At 29.5% G+C, this 16,786-nt stretch overlaps 3 protein-coding genes across 4 annotated transcripts; 2 read left to right on the top strand and 1 right to left on the bottom strand.

Moving 5' to 3' along the window:
• Nucleotides 1-3,146: 3,146 nt before the first annotated feature.
• LOC124419121 lies at nt 3,147-3,993 on the bottom strand. Its single transcript, XM_046947514.1, has 2 exons — nt 3,536-3,993; nt 3,147-3,475 (listed from the first exon to the last, which is right to left on the bottom strand). The coding sequence occupies exons 1-2, from the start codon at nt 3,683-3,685 to the stop codon at nt 3,242-3,244; spliced, it is 384 nt and encodes a 127-aa protein (XP_046803470.1). The 5' UTR covers nt 3,686-3,993; the 3' UTR covers nt 3,147-3,241.
• A 4,345-nt stretch (nt 3,994-8,338) lies between these two features.
• LOC111676582 (flagellar attachment zone protein 1-like) lies at nt 8,339-10,812 on the top strand. The gene is made up of 2 exons (XM_023437533.2): nt 8,339-8,701; nt 9,248-10,812. The coding sequence occupies exon 2, from the start codon at nt 9,273-9,275 to the stop codon at nt 10,701-10,703; it is 1,431 nt and encodes a 476-aa protein (XP_023293301.2). The 5' UTR covers nt 8,339-8,701; nt 9,248-9,272; the 3' UTR covers nt 10,704-10,812.
• A 2,275-nt stretch (nt 10,813-13,087) lies between these two features.
• On the top strand, nt 13,088-15,215 carry LOC111676574 (putative leucine-rich repeat-containing protein DDB_G0290503). Of its 2 annotated transcripts, none has more exons than XM_046946959.1 (3): nt 13,088-13,215; nt 13,601-13,756; nt 13,818-15,215. In XM_046946959.1, the coding sequence occupies exons 2-3, from the start codon at nt 13,635-13,637 to the stop codon at nt 15,118-15,120; spliced, it is 1,425 nt and encodes a 474-aa protein (XP_046802915.1). In that variant the 5' UTR covers nt 13,088-13,215; nt 13,601-13,634; the 3' UTR covers nt 15,121-15,215. The 2 variants fall into 2 exon arrangements, with proteins under 2 accessions (XP_046802915.1, XP_023293290.2); XM_023437522.2 differs by lacking the exon at nt 13,088-13,215 and adding an exon at nt 13,380-13,529.
• The last annotated feature ends 1,571 nt before the right edge of the window (nt 15,216-16,786 follow it).

Below are 16,786 nucleotides of genomic sequence, written 5' to 3'. Positions count from 1 at the left end.
ATTCAAGTTTAGTTTTTACTAACGGAAATTGTATGCAAAGACTGTTAACAACACACGATGATCATTGTGAATGGAATCACGAAAAAGGTTCGAGCATAAAAGCAAAGGGAAGAAATTTTAGTTAATATTATTAAATCACAATTATTTTAAATATAGAACTTATACTACATGAATTAAAAAATATAAAATAAATAAATAAATATTCATATATGTATGAACATGAGAATGTTTAAAGGCGAAAAGGGAGCGCTTAACAACATCCACAATAAAATTTTATTCTTATTTTAACATTTTCATCTGAGATGAATTCTTTTTTTTTTAATAAGAATATTATACTAAACTTTGATATTTTTATTATTTTATTTGTATTATTTTATTTTTTATACATTTTAATTTTATAACTTTATTAATTTATATTTGTTTTATGATTTTTGTTAAATTAATTATTAATTTATTATAACAATTATGTTATTTTTATTATAACCGCCCATATAATTTGATTTTTTTAGTTTCTTTGTTTTTTTTTATTTCTTTATTTAAATTATCATAAAAGAAAAACAAAAAATTATTTAATATTTTTTAAATTAAGGCATAATAATACTACTACTATTACTTGATACTATTATTATAATATAAATATATAAACAAGAGGGAGAAATTATTTTATTACAATAATAATAATGATAATAATAATATTAATAACAACAACATAAACAAAATTATGAAGAACACCAAATCTATTAAAGAATAGAAGAAACACATCAATTCTATGTAAAATGTCGAATGATACAAAAACCAACTGAATCATTTTAATAAAAAAAACTATTTACAAAACACAATTAAAAAAAAAACATTCATTGACTTTTATTTATGTTATAATGGGATTTTTATGGGTTTAAATCCACCACAGCATTAACCAACATAACCACTCAGATCTCACGGGGCGTAAACCAGCAGTGGTCTCTAGTCTATTCAGTGGATGAAAAAGATCACCGTGAAATAAGGCCGTCAAGGCAGGTGTTCACGTTAAACTCTCGACATTCGTGTCAAGCCCACCCTACATCACCAAGTAGACCAATTTTTTGGCTTAGACCTTGATACAGAACCTCCGAATTAAAAATCGTATAGTTTAAGCTGTTACAACAACAACATTCCTTTTGGCTCTTAAAAACTGGCTAAAGTTAAATTTCAATACCTTAGGGCGAGTTTTTCTGATAAAGATACTCTTCATTCTTTGGTTTAACCTAGTTTAATATATGTTTTGTGATTTTCAGTAATCAGTAAAGTTACTTATTATCTATTTTAGTTTAACTGAGTCTAATTGGCCAATTAAACTCAAGTTAAAAGTGAAAAAACACAATTAACAAAAACAATAAAACAATGATTTCGGAAGAACAAAAACTTAATATTTTAAGTAAATTGCAATTTTCTGATTTGTTTTATTTTAATAATTATTGTTTTAAATGTTTATTTAACATTTTTCCAAAATTTCCCATTTTACAAAAGTATTGTTTGCAAAAAACAGCTGTTCATTGTTTATGTTTTTGAATGAAAATTTGGCAATATTAACAAAGTTAACTGAGCTTAAATCTAAAACTGAAAAACACAATCATCGGTTAAAGTCCGCCTAAATTTGTTCTGAGTTTAATCTAACAGCAAGTTAAGCCTAGTTTAACTGAGGAGTAAGAAACCCGCCCTTACTTGTATCTGTTATGTAGTCAGTTATGTTTTGTGTTTTTCAGTAATCAGTAAAGTTATTTATTATCTTAGTTTAACTGAGTGTTATTGGCTAATTATATGCCTAAGTTATAAGTGAGAAAACACAATCAACAGATAAAATAATGAATTCGGAAGAAGAAAAACTTTATATTGCAATCAATATTATTATTGTTATAAAGTTTATTTATTTATTTTTTTTCTAAAATTTTACATTTTAAAAAAGTGATATTGTTTGGATTATTTAAATTGTTGGCTGAGCTTATAAGCAAAATGTCAGGGTATCCCACGTTGGTATAAAGGAAATCCTCCAAGTCGATTTATGTATTCATATAGGAAGCTGAAACCCTTTAAACACTTAAAGGTATTATTAGACGATATGTATTTTAGATATGTACTGTCAAAATTTCCATCTGTAAAAGTTGTACATACCTAGCAGTTCGACGGGACAGTCTCGAACTGACCACTTAACGTACCACTTGTGGTGGCCCCTAGCCTCCTTTAACTGAATACTCCCCCAGAGGTAGGTTTCACATCATATGGGTACCAGCCCACTCGGGAATAGTCGGTATCGAAAGAGCGAATGTAATAGCTTTAAAGGGAAGGGAGCTCGAGGCAGTTAACCTGACAAACGCAAAACCATTCGACGCAACAAAAGCTGAACTAAAAATATGGGTGAGAGAATCCCATAAGACCTTTTAGAATAATGAAACAGTGAGTAGAACCACGAAAATCCTATGGGGTGACCCTGGTAAGAGCAATACGACAAATCTTCTAAAAATAAGCAAGTCTGAAGTTAGTAAGATAGTACGTATTCGTATTAGACAAACACGATTACGAGCACATTCAAAATTGGACGTGCAGATTCAGACGTATATAGAGCATGTGAAGAGGACAGTGGAACTCTGGAGCACTTTCTTTGCCACTGCCCGACATTCGTCGAAGTTAGATCCAAGTATCTTGATGTTATTCCGAAAATTACATTCCTGATAACACTGGCTGGAAGATTCTTTGGTACTTTGAGACCCAAAAAAGTACTCTCTGAAATATATTTTGATACTGAAACAAAATCACTTTTTTCATCCCTGGTTCAACAGTTTTAATGGGTATTCTATGGTCTATACCGATAAAACATAACCTCACATGAAGTGATACGAAAGCAAGGTTAATGTCGACAACCAATGCAAGCGAGACGCAAAACTGTTGCATGTCAGACAACAAACTCAAGCCTGAACTCAGACCTGAATTACGTCTGATAAAGTGCTGTCTGATAAAGTGCTGTTAAATGGTTATGTTTTTGACTAAAAAGTTGGCAATACAAAGTTAACTGAACTTAAATCCATAACTGAAAAAACACAATTATCGGCTAATTTGTTCCGTGTTTAATCTAACAGCAAGTTAAACCTACTTTAATTGAGTACTTGAGCCACTGTTGCCATACAAAACAAGGTAACTGTTTGCTATCAAAATAATGTATGTTTTATAAAAAGATAAAAACGTTTTTTATAATTTTTGAGTTTTTAATTTATGTATATGATATTTTATATTTAATTTCATTAAATGTATGGATATTATGATAAAGACATGCTATGCGACATCCTTTAGAACAGTAAAACATATCGGAACACATTGATTGTCCCAATTCCATGGAAGCCTTCGTGAGAGCCTGGCAATAATCATAGCACATAAAACAATTTGGAACTTTGTGACATTTTTCGAAATTTGATGGATTTCCAATTACAAAATTTTCGTGCAGAATCTAAGTATACGATAATAATATTAATTTTTATATTTAAACACTTTTTTTTGACAATCTTACCTCTGTATAACATTTTTGACGACATTGTTTGATCTGAAAACTATTCCATAATCTAGAATCTTTTGATAAATGAATGATGCTTCCGTCAGTTTTATATACGAAAAATATCAATAGAATCACAAGCCATGAGTAGAAATATTTGAAAAACATTTTCTTTTATAATTTTCACTGCAAGTAAGTTTGACTCAACCTAATATGAATATAGTCAATTTTGAACTGTGCTCTGAAATAAATATACTTCTTCTTATAAAGCAAATATCAATGGCTAGCATGGTCTAAATATGTATGTAAACATTTCATTGAAGGATCATGGGTTTTTTCTAATAAAATGTGAGTTTCCCATTTGAAATTTTGCTTTTTCCAGGTAGTTAAACTTGGGAAATTTTTTGGGAAAAATTAATTCGTTACTCATTTAAAACACTTAAGGCGAATCTTTAGATAAAAGATTAGGGATTGAATTAATATTAATCCTCAAAAGTTGTTTTTAAGTACTCAATTAGAAAATTTTGTTTCTAGTTTAAGCGGTAAATGGCAGCAAGAAATGCAAAAGTGAAAACAGCTGATGCAAATAAATTAATGCAATTTCTATAAAAATTAACATTAAAATGTTTGATTTATTGATAAGTATATATTAAGAAAACTTTAAAATACATTTTCTTGTTTTAAATTGAAGTTTTTATAAATTTTCATTTAAAATTAACAATTGTTTCCTATTTTTTATAAAACATGCATTGTTTTGATAACAAACAGTGACGTTTTCTGTTGTTTGGTTTGGCAACACTGCGAAGTTTAATCTTGTACTCAAAAACTGATTTGAGTTTCAAGATTTAATATTTTTGAATTCTGTCACTATTAAAACGACAAAGAATGTATTGGTCTCTTAAATTGTAAAATTATCGGTTTAATGTTCGAACTCGAATCCAATTTTAAAAATTAAATTTAACAAGTAAGAGTGCTATATTCGGCTGTGCCGAATCTTATATACCCTTCACCATAGTGTATTTTAAACATATTAGTTTTATAAATTTTTTTTCCGACTACATTATTATTACACCAAAAGCAAAACAAAATGAACAACAACAATGCTAAATGAAATAAAAAACAAAATACACAAGACAATTAAACCAACAGACATCTAAACATACATAACGAAAATACAGAAAAACAAAAACAAAGTAAAGAACGCAATAAATCCATCCTACATCCAAATATACGAACACAATTCACAAAACAAGAACACACAGCTGAATAAAACCATATACATAAATCTGAACACACGTGTACATAGTTTTCTAATATACAGTGTTGTTGTTGCTTATTTAACAAAGCATGAAAAAAATATGAAATTTTTTGATAAAATTTTCAGAGGTTGTCTAGGATTTTTGCTCATATCTCCGTCATTTACCCACCGATTTTGCTGATTTTAAATAGCGATCTTCTCGAAAGCATGTCTAACAGAATTATTGAAGATTCGGATATCGCCGATATCTGGAGTCCTCTAAAAACTGATTTCAACAGACAGACAGACGGACATGGCTTAATCGACTCCGCTATCTATAAGGATCCAGAATATATACCTTATAGGGTCGGAAAATTATATTATAGAAATTACAAACGGAATGACAAACTTATATATACCCTTCTCACGAAAGTATGTATGTTTATTAAGAAGACATTTAAAAACAAGTTTATCTGGATTCAGTATTTACAATTTCTACAATACCTCCTCCCCCTCTCAATCATACAATCCTAAACAATTATCTAAAACTTTGGAAACATGTCAGCCAGTTTATTTGCAGTTCAAATGTATTCCACTTTATAACTCTTTTTTCAATACAATCCCTTATAAAGTGATTATTGATACTTGCTTCTTGAGATATAATCAAGTTTTCACCATCATTTTAAAATTTCATTCATAAAAAGTGCTTAAGTTTTCCAAATCTTCTACACTATTGATTTTTTAAACTTCCCATTAGACCTGGTTCACACTAGGAAACTTTTTTGGGATACTTTTGATTTTTTGTGTGAGAGAAAGAAATATTAACCATCTCTTTCTCTCACACACAAAATCAAAAGTTTCTCAACAAAAGTTTCCTAGTGTGAACCAGGTCTTAGATTTGAACTATAATGAATCCCATTATATTAAAGTGTATATTTTTTTCTGCAGCTCATATAAAGATTTTAGAGGAGGACAAGTCATATAATTTTCTGCTGCAACCTCTTAACAAGGCGGTTTTCATTGTCATCCTTTGATTTCAATTCTTTATTTTCAACTTTATACCATTCATTGGCATCATTATGATAAGAGATCTGAAAAAACTGTTAAGAAACAGACATGAAATGAACACCTTGAATAAATTTACTTCAACTTATAATCATTTGGCACATATCCGAAAATGACATGCTCTTGACGACTCTTAGCATTAAGTTTGCGACATTTTGGTTTCGTCGCCTAAGCATAAGCCTTACATTCAAAATTTTAAGTGAACTAATGTTTGTCTTACAAAGAAACTACAATCGAGCAGGTGTGGCATTTACCGAGAGATTTTTTGTTGAACTTCTGTTTACTAGATACATCCCAATCAAAGTGGCTTCATTCCACATATACTTAGTCATTTTTGACTGGACTAATATTTTTCTCACCTTTTTTACTTTGGCTGTATTGTATCATTCGGACTCTTTAGGAATAGGACATGGTTTCTTCAACTTGTGTTTCTTTAGTTTTGTACTAATTCATCGGTTCATTTTATCCATATAACCGGTCTTGATCAATTGTGAGTTTTGAAATTGATGTTTCAAATTTAGCTGTTACCATAGCTTCGTAGTCTTTGAAACAGTCGAACAGTTTAGATTTTTTCTTAATTGTATATATTATTAGAAAGTGAGTAAAGTCATCAATGAATGACACAAAGGATCTGTAGGAAAATATTTTCTTTAACATGAATGTCAGTAAAATCAAACTTTTCTTAGATATCAATTCCAGAAACTAAGGGCGGGTTTCTTACTCATCAGTTAAACTAGGCTTAACTTGCTGTCAGATTAAACTCGGAACAAATTTAGGCGAACTTTAACCGATAATTTGTTAGTATTGCCAAGTTTTTACTCAAAAACTTAAACAATGAACAGCTGTTTTTTGCAGACAATACTTTTGTAAAATGGAAAATTTTGGAAAAATGTTAAATAAACATTTAAAACAATAATTAATGAAACAAAGCAATTTACTTAAAATGTTATGTTTCTGTTCTTCCGAAATCATTGTTTTATTGTTTTTGTTAATTGTGTTTTCTCACTTATAACTTGAGTTCAATTGGACAATTACACTCAGTTAAACTAAGATAATAATTAACTTTACTGATAACTGAAAAACACGAAACATATATTAAACCAGGTTTAACCAAAGAATGAAGATTATCTTTATCAGAAAAACTCGCCCTTAGTTAATATTTTAAATGTGACCTCCGGTAGGTAAGTGGTTAGTGTTCTAGTCTGGTAGACCGGAGTTGGTGGGTTCGATTCCCACCTGAGGCACTGATTAAGGAGCGCACAACAAACTAACTAACTAAATGCTAAAACATAAATCTATGATACCTTTTATCTAAAAACATAAAAATAAATTATACAAAATAATGCTAAAAAAAGCTCATATAGCATGAGCTAACAAATTGATCTAGACAATCTAAAGTGGTTCTGTTAGCACTCGTTCTAGAAGTACATAGTTTTCATTGTGTACGTTTAAATTAAATAATAATATTTCATTTTGGTTCAATTTAAATTAAAAGAAATTTAAATAATTTTGTTTAAAAATTGCTTTTATGTTGAAATTTTATAGCTTTGATCCAGAAATTTTCTGGCTAAAGAGAATTAATGAATTTTCTCTTCTTGTAAAAAATATGGGAACAAAAAAAACTAAATTTCACTTTCAATAAATTTCAAAATTTGTTTGTTTTCAATGTACTTTTTAAACAAATATTTTATTTGACGATTTTTTTTTTATTTGCCAAGAAAAAATTTTCTGACTAAAAAAAAAACTGATTAAAATCATACATTTTCCTTAAGGCTCAGTTAGTTTGAATGTTCCGTAACATTTCCGTTCTGTGACGTTCCGCTGCTGGTCGGTCCACACTAATAGCATTCATCTCTCTCGCGTTAACGGAGTTTCCCTTAATCGGAAACTTGGTTTGTTTTGTTAGACCTGGTTCACACTGGGAAACTTTTGATTTGTGTGAGTGAGAGAAAGAGAACGAAACATCAACCATCTCTTTTTCTCACACACAAAACAAAAGTTTCTCAACAAAAATTTCCTAGTGTGAACTAGATCAAACTTGTTTTGTTTTGTTAGACCTGGTTCACACTGGGAAACTTTTAATTTTTGTGTATGAGAGAAAGAGATATCAACCATCTCTTTTTCTCACACACAAAACAAAAGTTTCTCAACAAACTTTCGACAAATTTCCTAGTGTGATCCAGGTCTTATTCTTCTCATTCGTAGGGTTCTATTGTTGAAACGAAAAGTCGACTTTTTGCATTTAGTTAAATGTCGACTTTTTGTATTTTATTCAAACTCGATTTTTAGACTTTTTTTCATTTAGTTAAAAGTCAACTATTCGAATTTATAAATAGACGACTTTTCCGACTTTTTTCGATTTTTTTCGACTGATCTTGGCTGTTTATGTGTAGTTAGTTTCTACGTCAGAACATAACAGCCGTTTTTATAAATAAGCAAAAAAGCAACTCTGATTTGTTGTGTCAAAAATCAGAGTTGATTTTGTTTAATATTCAACACTGTTAACTTCTTTGTTTGGAGAAAAGAACATAAAACTGAGTAACCCAGAAGAGTTTGAGGAAGAAATTTAAAAATCAGCAACGTTGTTTTATACAAGATATAATAATTATAAGCAAGATATATTAATTAATTAATATACCTTAGTTTTATAGTCAGTTTTCTAATAAAAATAAAGAATATTCAAGAAGTTATTTTTAAATAAAAGTAAAAATAAAGTCAAAAGTGAATTTTAATGAAAAGAAACCTATATAAACGAAAAATTTTTTGTTATCAGTAAATTGTTTAATTGTACATTTTGACGAACTAGAAAGCAATGAATCAACAAGGAATTACTAATAAGATACAAATTTCCGGAGTTTCCAATAGAGTTAAAAGTTTAAATGGTAAAGCATTTATTTGATATCTATTAAAAAAATCATTTAACATGAATGTTAATATTATGAAATTATTTATAAAGACAATGAGGTGAGATAAAAGGGAAATCCCCTTTTTTTAGTTTGCAACGACACAAATAATTTCACCTTTAAGTGCTAAAGCAAATTTATATTAGGTGAAGACAGATGTATAGATGATTTCTTTTTTTTACTTTTTATGTTTGCGTTGTACTGTCAAATGCAATTGAACAGCTGGTTTTTTACTTCTAGTGTTGCCAGAGGAAGGATAAACATGAAAATACTAAATCACTAAATTGTTTTTGTTGAACCAAACTAAAAAGATTGTATCTTTTTTGATAACAATATAATAAAGTAAAATATTAGAAATATGCTATTATGTTTTCAATATTTTGAATGATTTACCCCTGATAACATAAACTTACTCAGTATATCGTATCTGTATTATTCGCATCGTAAAATTATTTTAAATTCTTAGCATTTTTTATAAATTTATTGTAAATTAATATTAATTTTAATAATTTAAATATATTACAGAGGCTCTCAATGACTTCGCGAGTTGATGAAAATATCCAAAAAATTGGAAAGTAAATACACGAATTTAGAAGAAGAGCTTAAGGATTACATTAATATAAAATCGATATTAGAGATTGATAATGCTCGACTTGAAAGTCAATTAAAACTAATTCAAAAACAATTAGATGATACTAAATTAAGTAACGATCGTCTTTTGGACGAAAATTCAAAACTACCAGAATTAAATGAAAAAATTACAAACTTAGAATGTCAATTAAAAGCTACTTCAAGGAAACTTCAAGAAAACACCACCAAGTATACCAATCAGTTAAAAGCGACTAATGCGGAAAAAGCAGCATTGGATGAAAAACTAAAACAGTTATCTACAGAGCTTAATTCAAAGAATTTAACATGTGCTAAATTATCTGAAGAAAATTCGAAAATATCGAACTTAAATGCAGAAATTTCACAGCTAAAAAAACAATTTCATCAAACATCTTTGGAAAATGAGTTACTTAAAGAAAAATATGAAAAACTAATAGCAGAAAGTTCATCATTAGTACTACTGAAACAAACGTCCCTAGAATTGGAGAACGAAATTTCAAAATGTACTCAACTATCGTTAGAGAATGAGAAACTTAAAAAGAATTATGAAAAACTTAAAACTGAAAACTCACCATTAACAGTAAAACAGAACGATATTGATAAAACGATATTGGAACAAAAACTTAAACATTTAAACTTACAGTTAGAAAAAGAAATTGCGATGTGTATTGAACTAAGAGCGGAGAACCAAAAACTAAAATCTTTAAGCTCAACTACAAGATCAGAATCAGAAGAAATACACGAGGACATTAAAATCCATCAACAAAAAATTCAACACTTGTCTTCTGAGCTTGAAAAAGAAGTTTCTAAAAATACTGCACTTGGAGAATATAACAAAGAAATGAATCGACTTATAAGTGGATTGAAATCAAAAACAAAGTCAGAATCGCAGGATCATTTGAATGTTCCTAGCAATTTTAAAGTTCTCATTAGAGATGTACCTACCGATCAAATACTTCATCCATTGGAAAGAACTATTATAGATTTGGCCTCAAAAATTAATATAAGTATAAATCGGGATGATATAACACAAGTTCGTTTCATGGAGCGTAAAGGCTTGAACGAGTATTCCAATAAAGTTTCATTGTTGGTTGATTTCAAAACTTATGAAATAAAAACTAGTTTTCTTTCCAGTCGCTCTAAAATGAAATTAAATACATCTACTAAGAACATTCAGATAAAAGATTTTTTGGAAAATGAAGTATATTCATTATTCCTTTATGCCAACGAACGTCTTCGACCTAAAGGATTTCAAAAATTTTGGTGCAAAGACAATCAAGTGTTTGCCAAAAAAAGTGATTCTGATACAAAAATAGAAATCAAGTCGCGAAATCAAGTCGATTTACTTTCGATGTCATATTGTAGAGCTTAAGTATTTTTTTAAAACGAACGATTTTTTTAATTAAGGATCAAATATAAATAAAATAATTAATTTACGAACATTCAAACCTCTTTTAAATAAAATATCTATATGAACAATTATCAAAGTTTTTTAATTTTAGAGTTAAAAAAATCAAAAAAATTCACATTCAAATTGTTTGAATCCGTTACGTTAATCATTTTAATCAGGGGGCGCAAAAAATGTAACGGGTTTTAAGTAAATATTAAAAATAGTGTTTACATATGGTATATCTGAAAAAACTTGAACTTAATAGTAAAAATACTTCAAATTCAAAGCACAACATAATATTTATATATTCAAAATTTTTCTAAACATAGTAAGAATTAGTAAGAAATTTCATTACATACTTTTTTAACTTGTTTTTGATAGTTTTTAAAAAAATCGCGAATTAGTAAAATTTGAGAAAAAGGTAATGCAATTAAAAATTATAACTTAAAGGAATCTTTAAATATTAAAGAGTGATGCTCTTAAAAGCTACAAAACCTACAATTATTATTTTACTTGTTCGATGCGCCTCAGTTTTCATTAAAATATTAAGAAGAATTATCCATGGCATGCCTTAACAAAATGTCTTTAGACAAAAATGACGCCTTTTAAGCTTACAAGGACATTTTAAATACATTTATGATTCTAAACCATTGTGTGTATCATCCCCCCGGGGGCGTGTTTCCATGATGAAATCTCCATTCATGGTGTATTGCAATCCCCCCTCCCCCAGTTGCTCGCAGGACTATGTCCTGGCTGGTCAGTTGGTTGAGGTTTCTTCGGGATCCACGTAGTGGCTGTGGTTTAATACCCAAAATCGCGGGGAGAGAATGTTGGTTTAAGGATTGATATATCCTATAAATAATGGGCTGGATAAATCTCTCTTCGAACAGGTCTGTGTACAAAGCTAAACTACGTATGTAGATGATCCCCAAAACTACGTGTGGAACCATGAATCCAAATGCAAACAATCTCTCATATGAGATCAAGTGAATTGGCTCCAGAGGAGAAATTATGCATACTTGACCAAAAAATTCGCGGTAATTTGAAACAACCGGTTTTTTATAACTTTAATTGTAAAATGATTGAAGCTATAGTGTTTGAAACAATATCGGAAATTTACAATATAGAATTTACAGTAGTTAGCGATCTTGGGCAAGAAAATCAGCAGCTTTTGAGGCCATTGGACATAAGTATCTGTAAAAAAGCCGTTTTTCAATGACCCCTGTGATAATTATAAAGTAATTATACATCACTATAGTGGAAAGGGTATTATGCGTTTGTGCTGATGTTTGTAACGCATTAAAATATTAGTACCATACCCACCTTAAAGTATACCGATTGCTTCAGAATCACTTTCTGAGTCGATTTAACGATGTCCGTCCGTCCATACGATGGTCCGTGTGTCCAAGTAAACACTATTTTCAAAGTACGACTCGCAATTTTATTATGCTGTGTATTTGGTTTTATATATTTGGATGCTGTTGGCTTCATTGAGTAATGTATTTTGTTTTTGGTTTTTTATTTTTGTGAATTCTGTTCAGACCTGATTCACACTAGGAAACTTTTGTTGAGAAACTATTGATTTTGTGTGTGAGAGAAAGAAATGGTTGATATTTCTTTTTCTTTCTCCCACACACAAAAATTAAAAGTTTCCAAAAAAAATTTCCTAGAATGGTTTAATTTGTATCGAATTAATTAGGTTTAATTTTTTCAATCCCATGGCACATACAAAAGCTGATTTTAGACTTGTTGAGACGTCAAAGGTGTCAACTCTGTATGCTTTGTGCCCATGGTTTATTTTAAATTTTGTAAAACATACAAAAACGTTGTTATAGAATATACATATGTTTTCAAATAAATGTGATAACATTTTTACTGCAAATCTGGCAACATCATACGTTTGTCAACTATGAAACATAATAATATTAAATATAAAACATGGGGAATCCCCTTTATTTTGCTAACCTAACAAATTCTTTAATCTATAATGATATGCGCATGTTTATATTGAGCCGATTAAACAAGATGGTGTCAACAAGAAATCTAGTTTGAAAGTTAATCAATTCTGTCAAATTGTGTTTTTTCGTATTGCCAGAATTAGAAAATCATAATATTTATACGCACAAAGAAGGAATTTAAATTAATTGTTATTCGTTGGAAATTTAGTTAAATTTAATCATTAGACTATTTTTTAATTGGGAAATTTCATTAAGACGTTTTATGGAAATATCTCATGTGTTCTCATGCAAAAAACTTCATGACACCCCCGGACATTTTAATGTATTTTGTCAAATTTCCCAAAGACAAAATCGACGTATGTCAGCAGTAATGACAAATGTATGCAACAACATGCAATGGTCAGCGGTAATTTTCTGCAATCGGTCATTAGTTAGTTCTATTAAGTGGCATGTAAACTATTGTCAAGATGACGCTATTGCAAAAAGGGTACACATGCACTACAAGAGGAAAAGTTGCTGCCTTAGATCGTTAGCAAGTAAACATAACTATAATTAATAAATAACAAAATAAATATGAATTAATTTAAAATCTGGCAACACAGATATACTTTTAACATAACTATGGTTAACTGAATATAAGGTGACATCACTAGCCCAGCTGATCAAATGTTTACAATTTTTTATACATAGACTTGTATACAGGCTTAAAACGCACGTTTGTTAAATTCCATATAAAAAAAATTTTGACAATCGTGCGGCTGGTCTCTAGTGTGCTAGTACCTTGTTTAGTATACCGTGGACATAATAACATACAAAAATCTTATTGTTTTTGTAAAACCGCCAACACCTAGTAAATTTGTTTTAAAATAAACTTTTTTTAGTACGTCTTTGTTACTAAACCGAACATTTTTTTATTTGCAGCGATTGAATTGGATTATAAAGAAAACTAAATAAAATGCTTACAATAAATATATCATGTACAGTATGTAAGGAAAAGTTCAAAAATTCCGACGCAATTTACAGTACCAGTTGTGGCCATATATTCCACTTTTTTTGCCTGAATCAATGGCGTTCCAAGTGAGTTTGCTTCGTTAGTTTAATTTCGTTAAAAAAATATTTATATATTTTAATCTGCCAGATCTACCAGTTGCCCTTTATGTAGAACCTATAATCCCACTACTCATTGTATTTATTTAAACTTTGAAGACACTAGTGAGTACGAAAAAACCGTAAACGACTTGAGAGATAAGCTCCAGAATACCAATGATAAAATGAAAAAAATCAAAGAGGAAGTTGCAAAAAAAGAACAGAAAATAGATGATCTTCAACGATTGTATAATATTTCTGAACAGTGGAGGGCAGAACTTGAAACAAAAATATATAAATTAACGCACGAATCACAAGTCAAAAATGTACAACATACCAAAGAGTTGAATTTAAAATTAAACGAAATACAATATTTGAAAACACACCTTGAAACAAAGCAAAAAGCAGAAGGTATTCACGAGTTATGTGAAAAGATCGAGAAATTAAAAGAGGAAAATACAAAACTTAAAGGAAACTTCAACAAGGATGAAGATTCAAAAATTATTTTAAATCATAAAATAGAAATACTAGAACAAAGATTAAATCATGTTACTTTAGAGCTTCAAAAGCAAATTGCGGAAAATGTCAACCGATCTATGGACAAAGAAATAGCACAACCTAATGAGACAAAAACTATTCACAAGAATAACCAGCAGCAAAAAAATAATCGGAAGAGAGGGGATTCCAGAAAAATATTAAGCGAACAGCTGCAAAAAAATCAATCTAAAATCCATAAAGAAGGGCAAATAAAAGAAATGTGTAATAAGCAAAATATCATAAAACCAATTGTAAATCGTCAATTCGAACTGACCCAACCCAATGATACCAAAGTTATAATTAAAGATTTTCCCTCAGAAGAAATTGTATATCCACTAAAAAATATTGTAATTTCTTTAGCTTCTAAAATGTCTATAAAGCTTAGTAATGAAGATATTACACATGTTAGTATTTTGGAACAAAAGGGCCTAGACAAAATTATTTCAAATAAAGTCGCACTAATAGTGGACTTTAAGACAATTAATGGAAAAATACAATTTCTTATAAACAAAAAACGATTGAATTTCAATTCATCAACTAAATGTATAAAATTAAAGGAATACATCAATGAAGCTGTTTATCCCATTTTTATGTATGCGAATCGAGTTCTAAGAGAAAATGGATTTGAATTTGTTGAATGTAAACACAATCAAGTTATTGCCAAAAAGAATCGTCACGATACTGTAGAGATACCTATATTGGATAAAAATCATGTGGATAGAATTGTGGGACGTCAAATACTTGAAAGCCGATGTTCAAGTGCTATAGTTGAGAATTATCCATGTTATGATATGTACGACTATTTAGATTACATTTAAGCAAAACAAAAATATTTACTTATTATTCACATATGTACATACTTATGTATATTATTTTTATGTAATAAATAAATAAATAAGAATAACAGCCGGTCCACAATAGGAAACTTTTTTTTGGGAAACTTTTGATGAGAGAGAGAGAAAGAATATCATTCATCTCTCTTGCGTTACGGAGTTTCTCGTACTCGGAAACTTGTTTTGTTTTGTTATTCTTCTCATTCGTACAACAACAAATCAATGCAATTAATACGTAGTTTCTGAAACAAAAGTCTCTATGTGTGGACATTAAGGAAAATTCAAAAGAGAATTAAGAAAAAGTTTCTCAACAAAAGTTTCCTAGTGTGGACCAGGTCTAAGAAACCTAATAAACAAAAATCTTTGAAATGATACAAAAAAATGTATTTTAAAACTTATTTTTAAAAAAATTTTTGTTTTCAAATTGAAAATATGTGCCTTCTCAACAATCCGATTATTTCTCCTATATTAAGCGTTTTTTCGCTCCTCTGTTGTAGAAAAAAAAAATGTTTTGCTTTTATTTTTCTAAAATAATTTATTTTTTAAAAGTAATTTTTCTAAGTTAAATTAAAACAGAACTTTGAAAATATTTGCGAAAATTACATGAAGACTCTTCAGACGTCTGTTTTTTCCAATTCTCTTGAGAATATATCAATAATGCTAATGGGTGTTAAGAGGAATGTCAAAAATCATGTTTGTTTTCTTAAACCCATTCTTCTCTATCCCGCTCACCACCAACCATCGACAAACATGAAAACAGACTTCTGGGCAAACGTGAAAAAATAATCGTGAAATAATAATACGGACGGTCAGCAAGCCTCATCCACCAAAAGAACTCTTCTATAATTGCCTCACGTAGATCATCAGGCTGCTGTTTATCACGAATTTAATTTAATTTAGTAAATTCGAAACATGAAATTAAATCTTCAAATTAAATTGAATTGTGGTCGAAAGAAAATCCTAAATCTAAATGGTTTAACTTAAGTTAAAGTTAAAATTTAAAGGTTAATCTTAAAACTAAATTAAAATCCTAAAACTAAAGCTAATTCCTAAATACTAAATGAAAGCTTAAACCTTAAAGCTAATTTCGAAAATTTTAGAGTGGGTTTTTAAGTTGGCAATCTAATGCCAATTAATAATCAGATTAGTTAATCTAAAAATAATTTGATTCTGATGTTAATCCCCTTTGAAGTTTTTTTTTTTTTTTTTTTTTGGGTTTTGATTAGGATGGCGGTGCATCAAGCACTCATATTGCCAGGTTATCACACGTTTGTCCAGAGAAAACCCCACCAACCGACCTATATCTTCATATAGGAAGTTGGAGCATCCGGACTTGATTTCATCAAAAGTATTAATGGTCTCCACCAGTATATATTTGAGTTTAAATGGTCTCCACCAGGTTATATCGTGAGTATTTTATGGTCTCCACCAGGTTATATCGTGAGTATTTTATGGTCTCCACCAGTTAAAAACGTTTGAGTATTCTATGGTCTCCACCAATAAAACATAACCTCACTTGAGGTAATACGAAAGCACGAGGTTAATGTAGACAACATATAACTTTGAACAGTTATATGAAGTAATACATTACACCAGTGCGAGCGAGACGCAAAACTGTCGAAAGCCAGGCAACAAACACAAGCCTGAACGC

The sequence above is a fragment of the Lucilia cuprina genome, chromosome 3, assembly GCF_022045245.1.
Source record: "Lucilia cuprina isolate Lc7/37 chromosome 3, ASM2204524v1, whole genome shotgun sequence".
Classification (NCBI taxonomy): domain Eukaryota; kingdom Metazoa; phylum Arthropoda; class Insecta; order Diptera; family Calliphoridae; genus Lucilia; species Lucilia cuprina.
The sequence above is the reverse complement of the archived record's forward strand: the minus strand, read 5'-3'. Positions and strand labels throughout refer to the sequence as shown.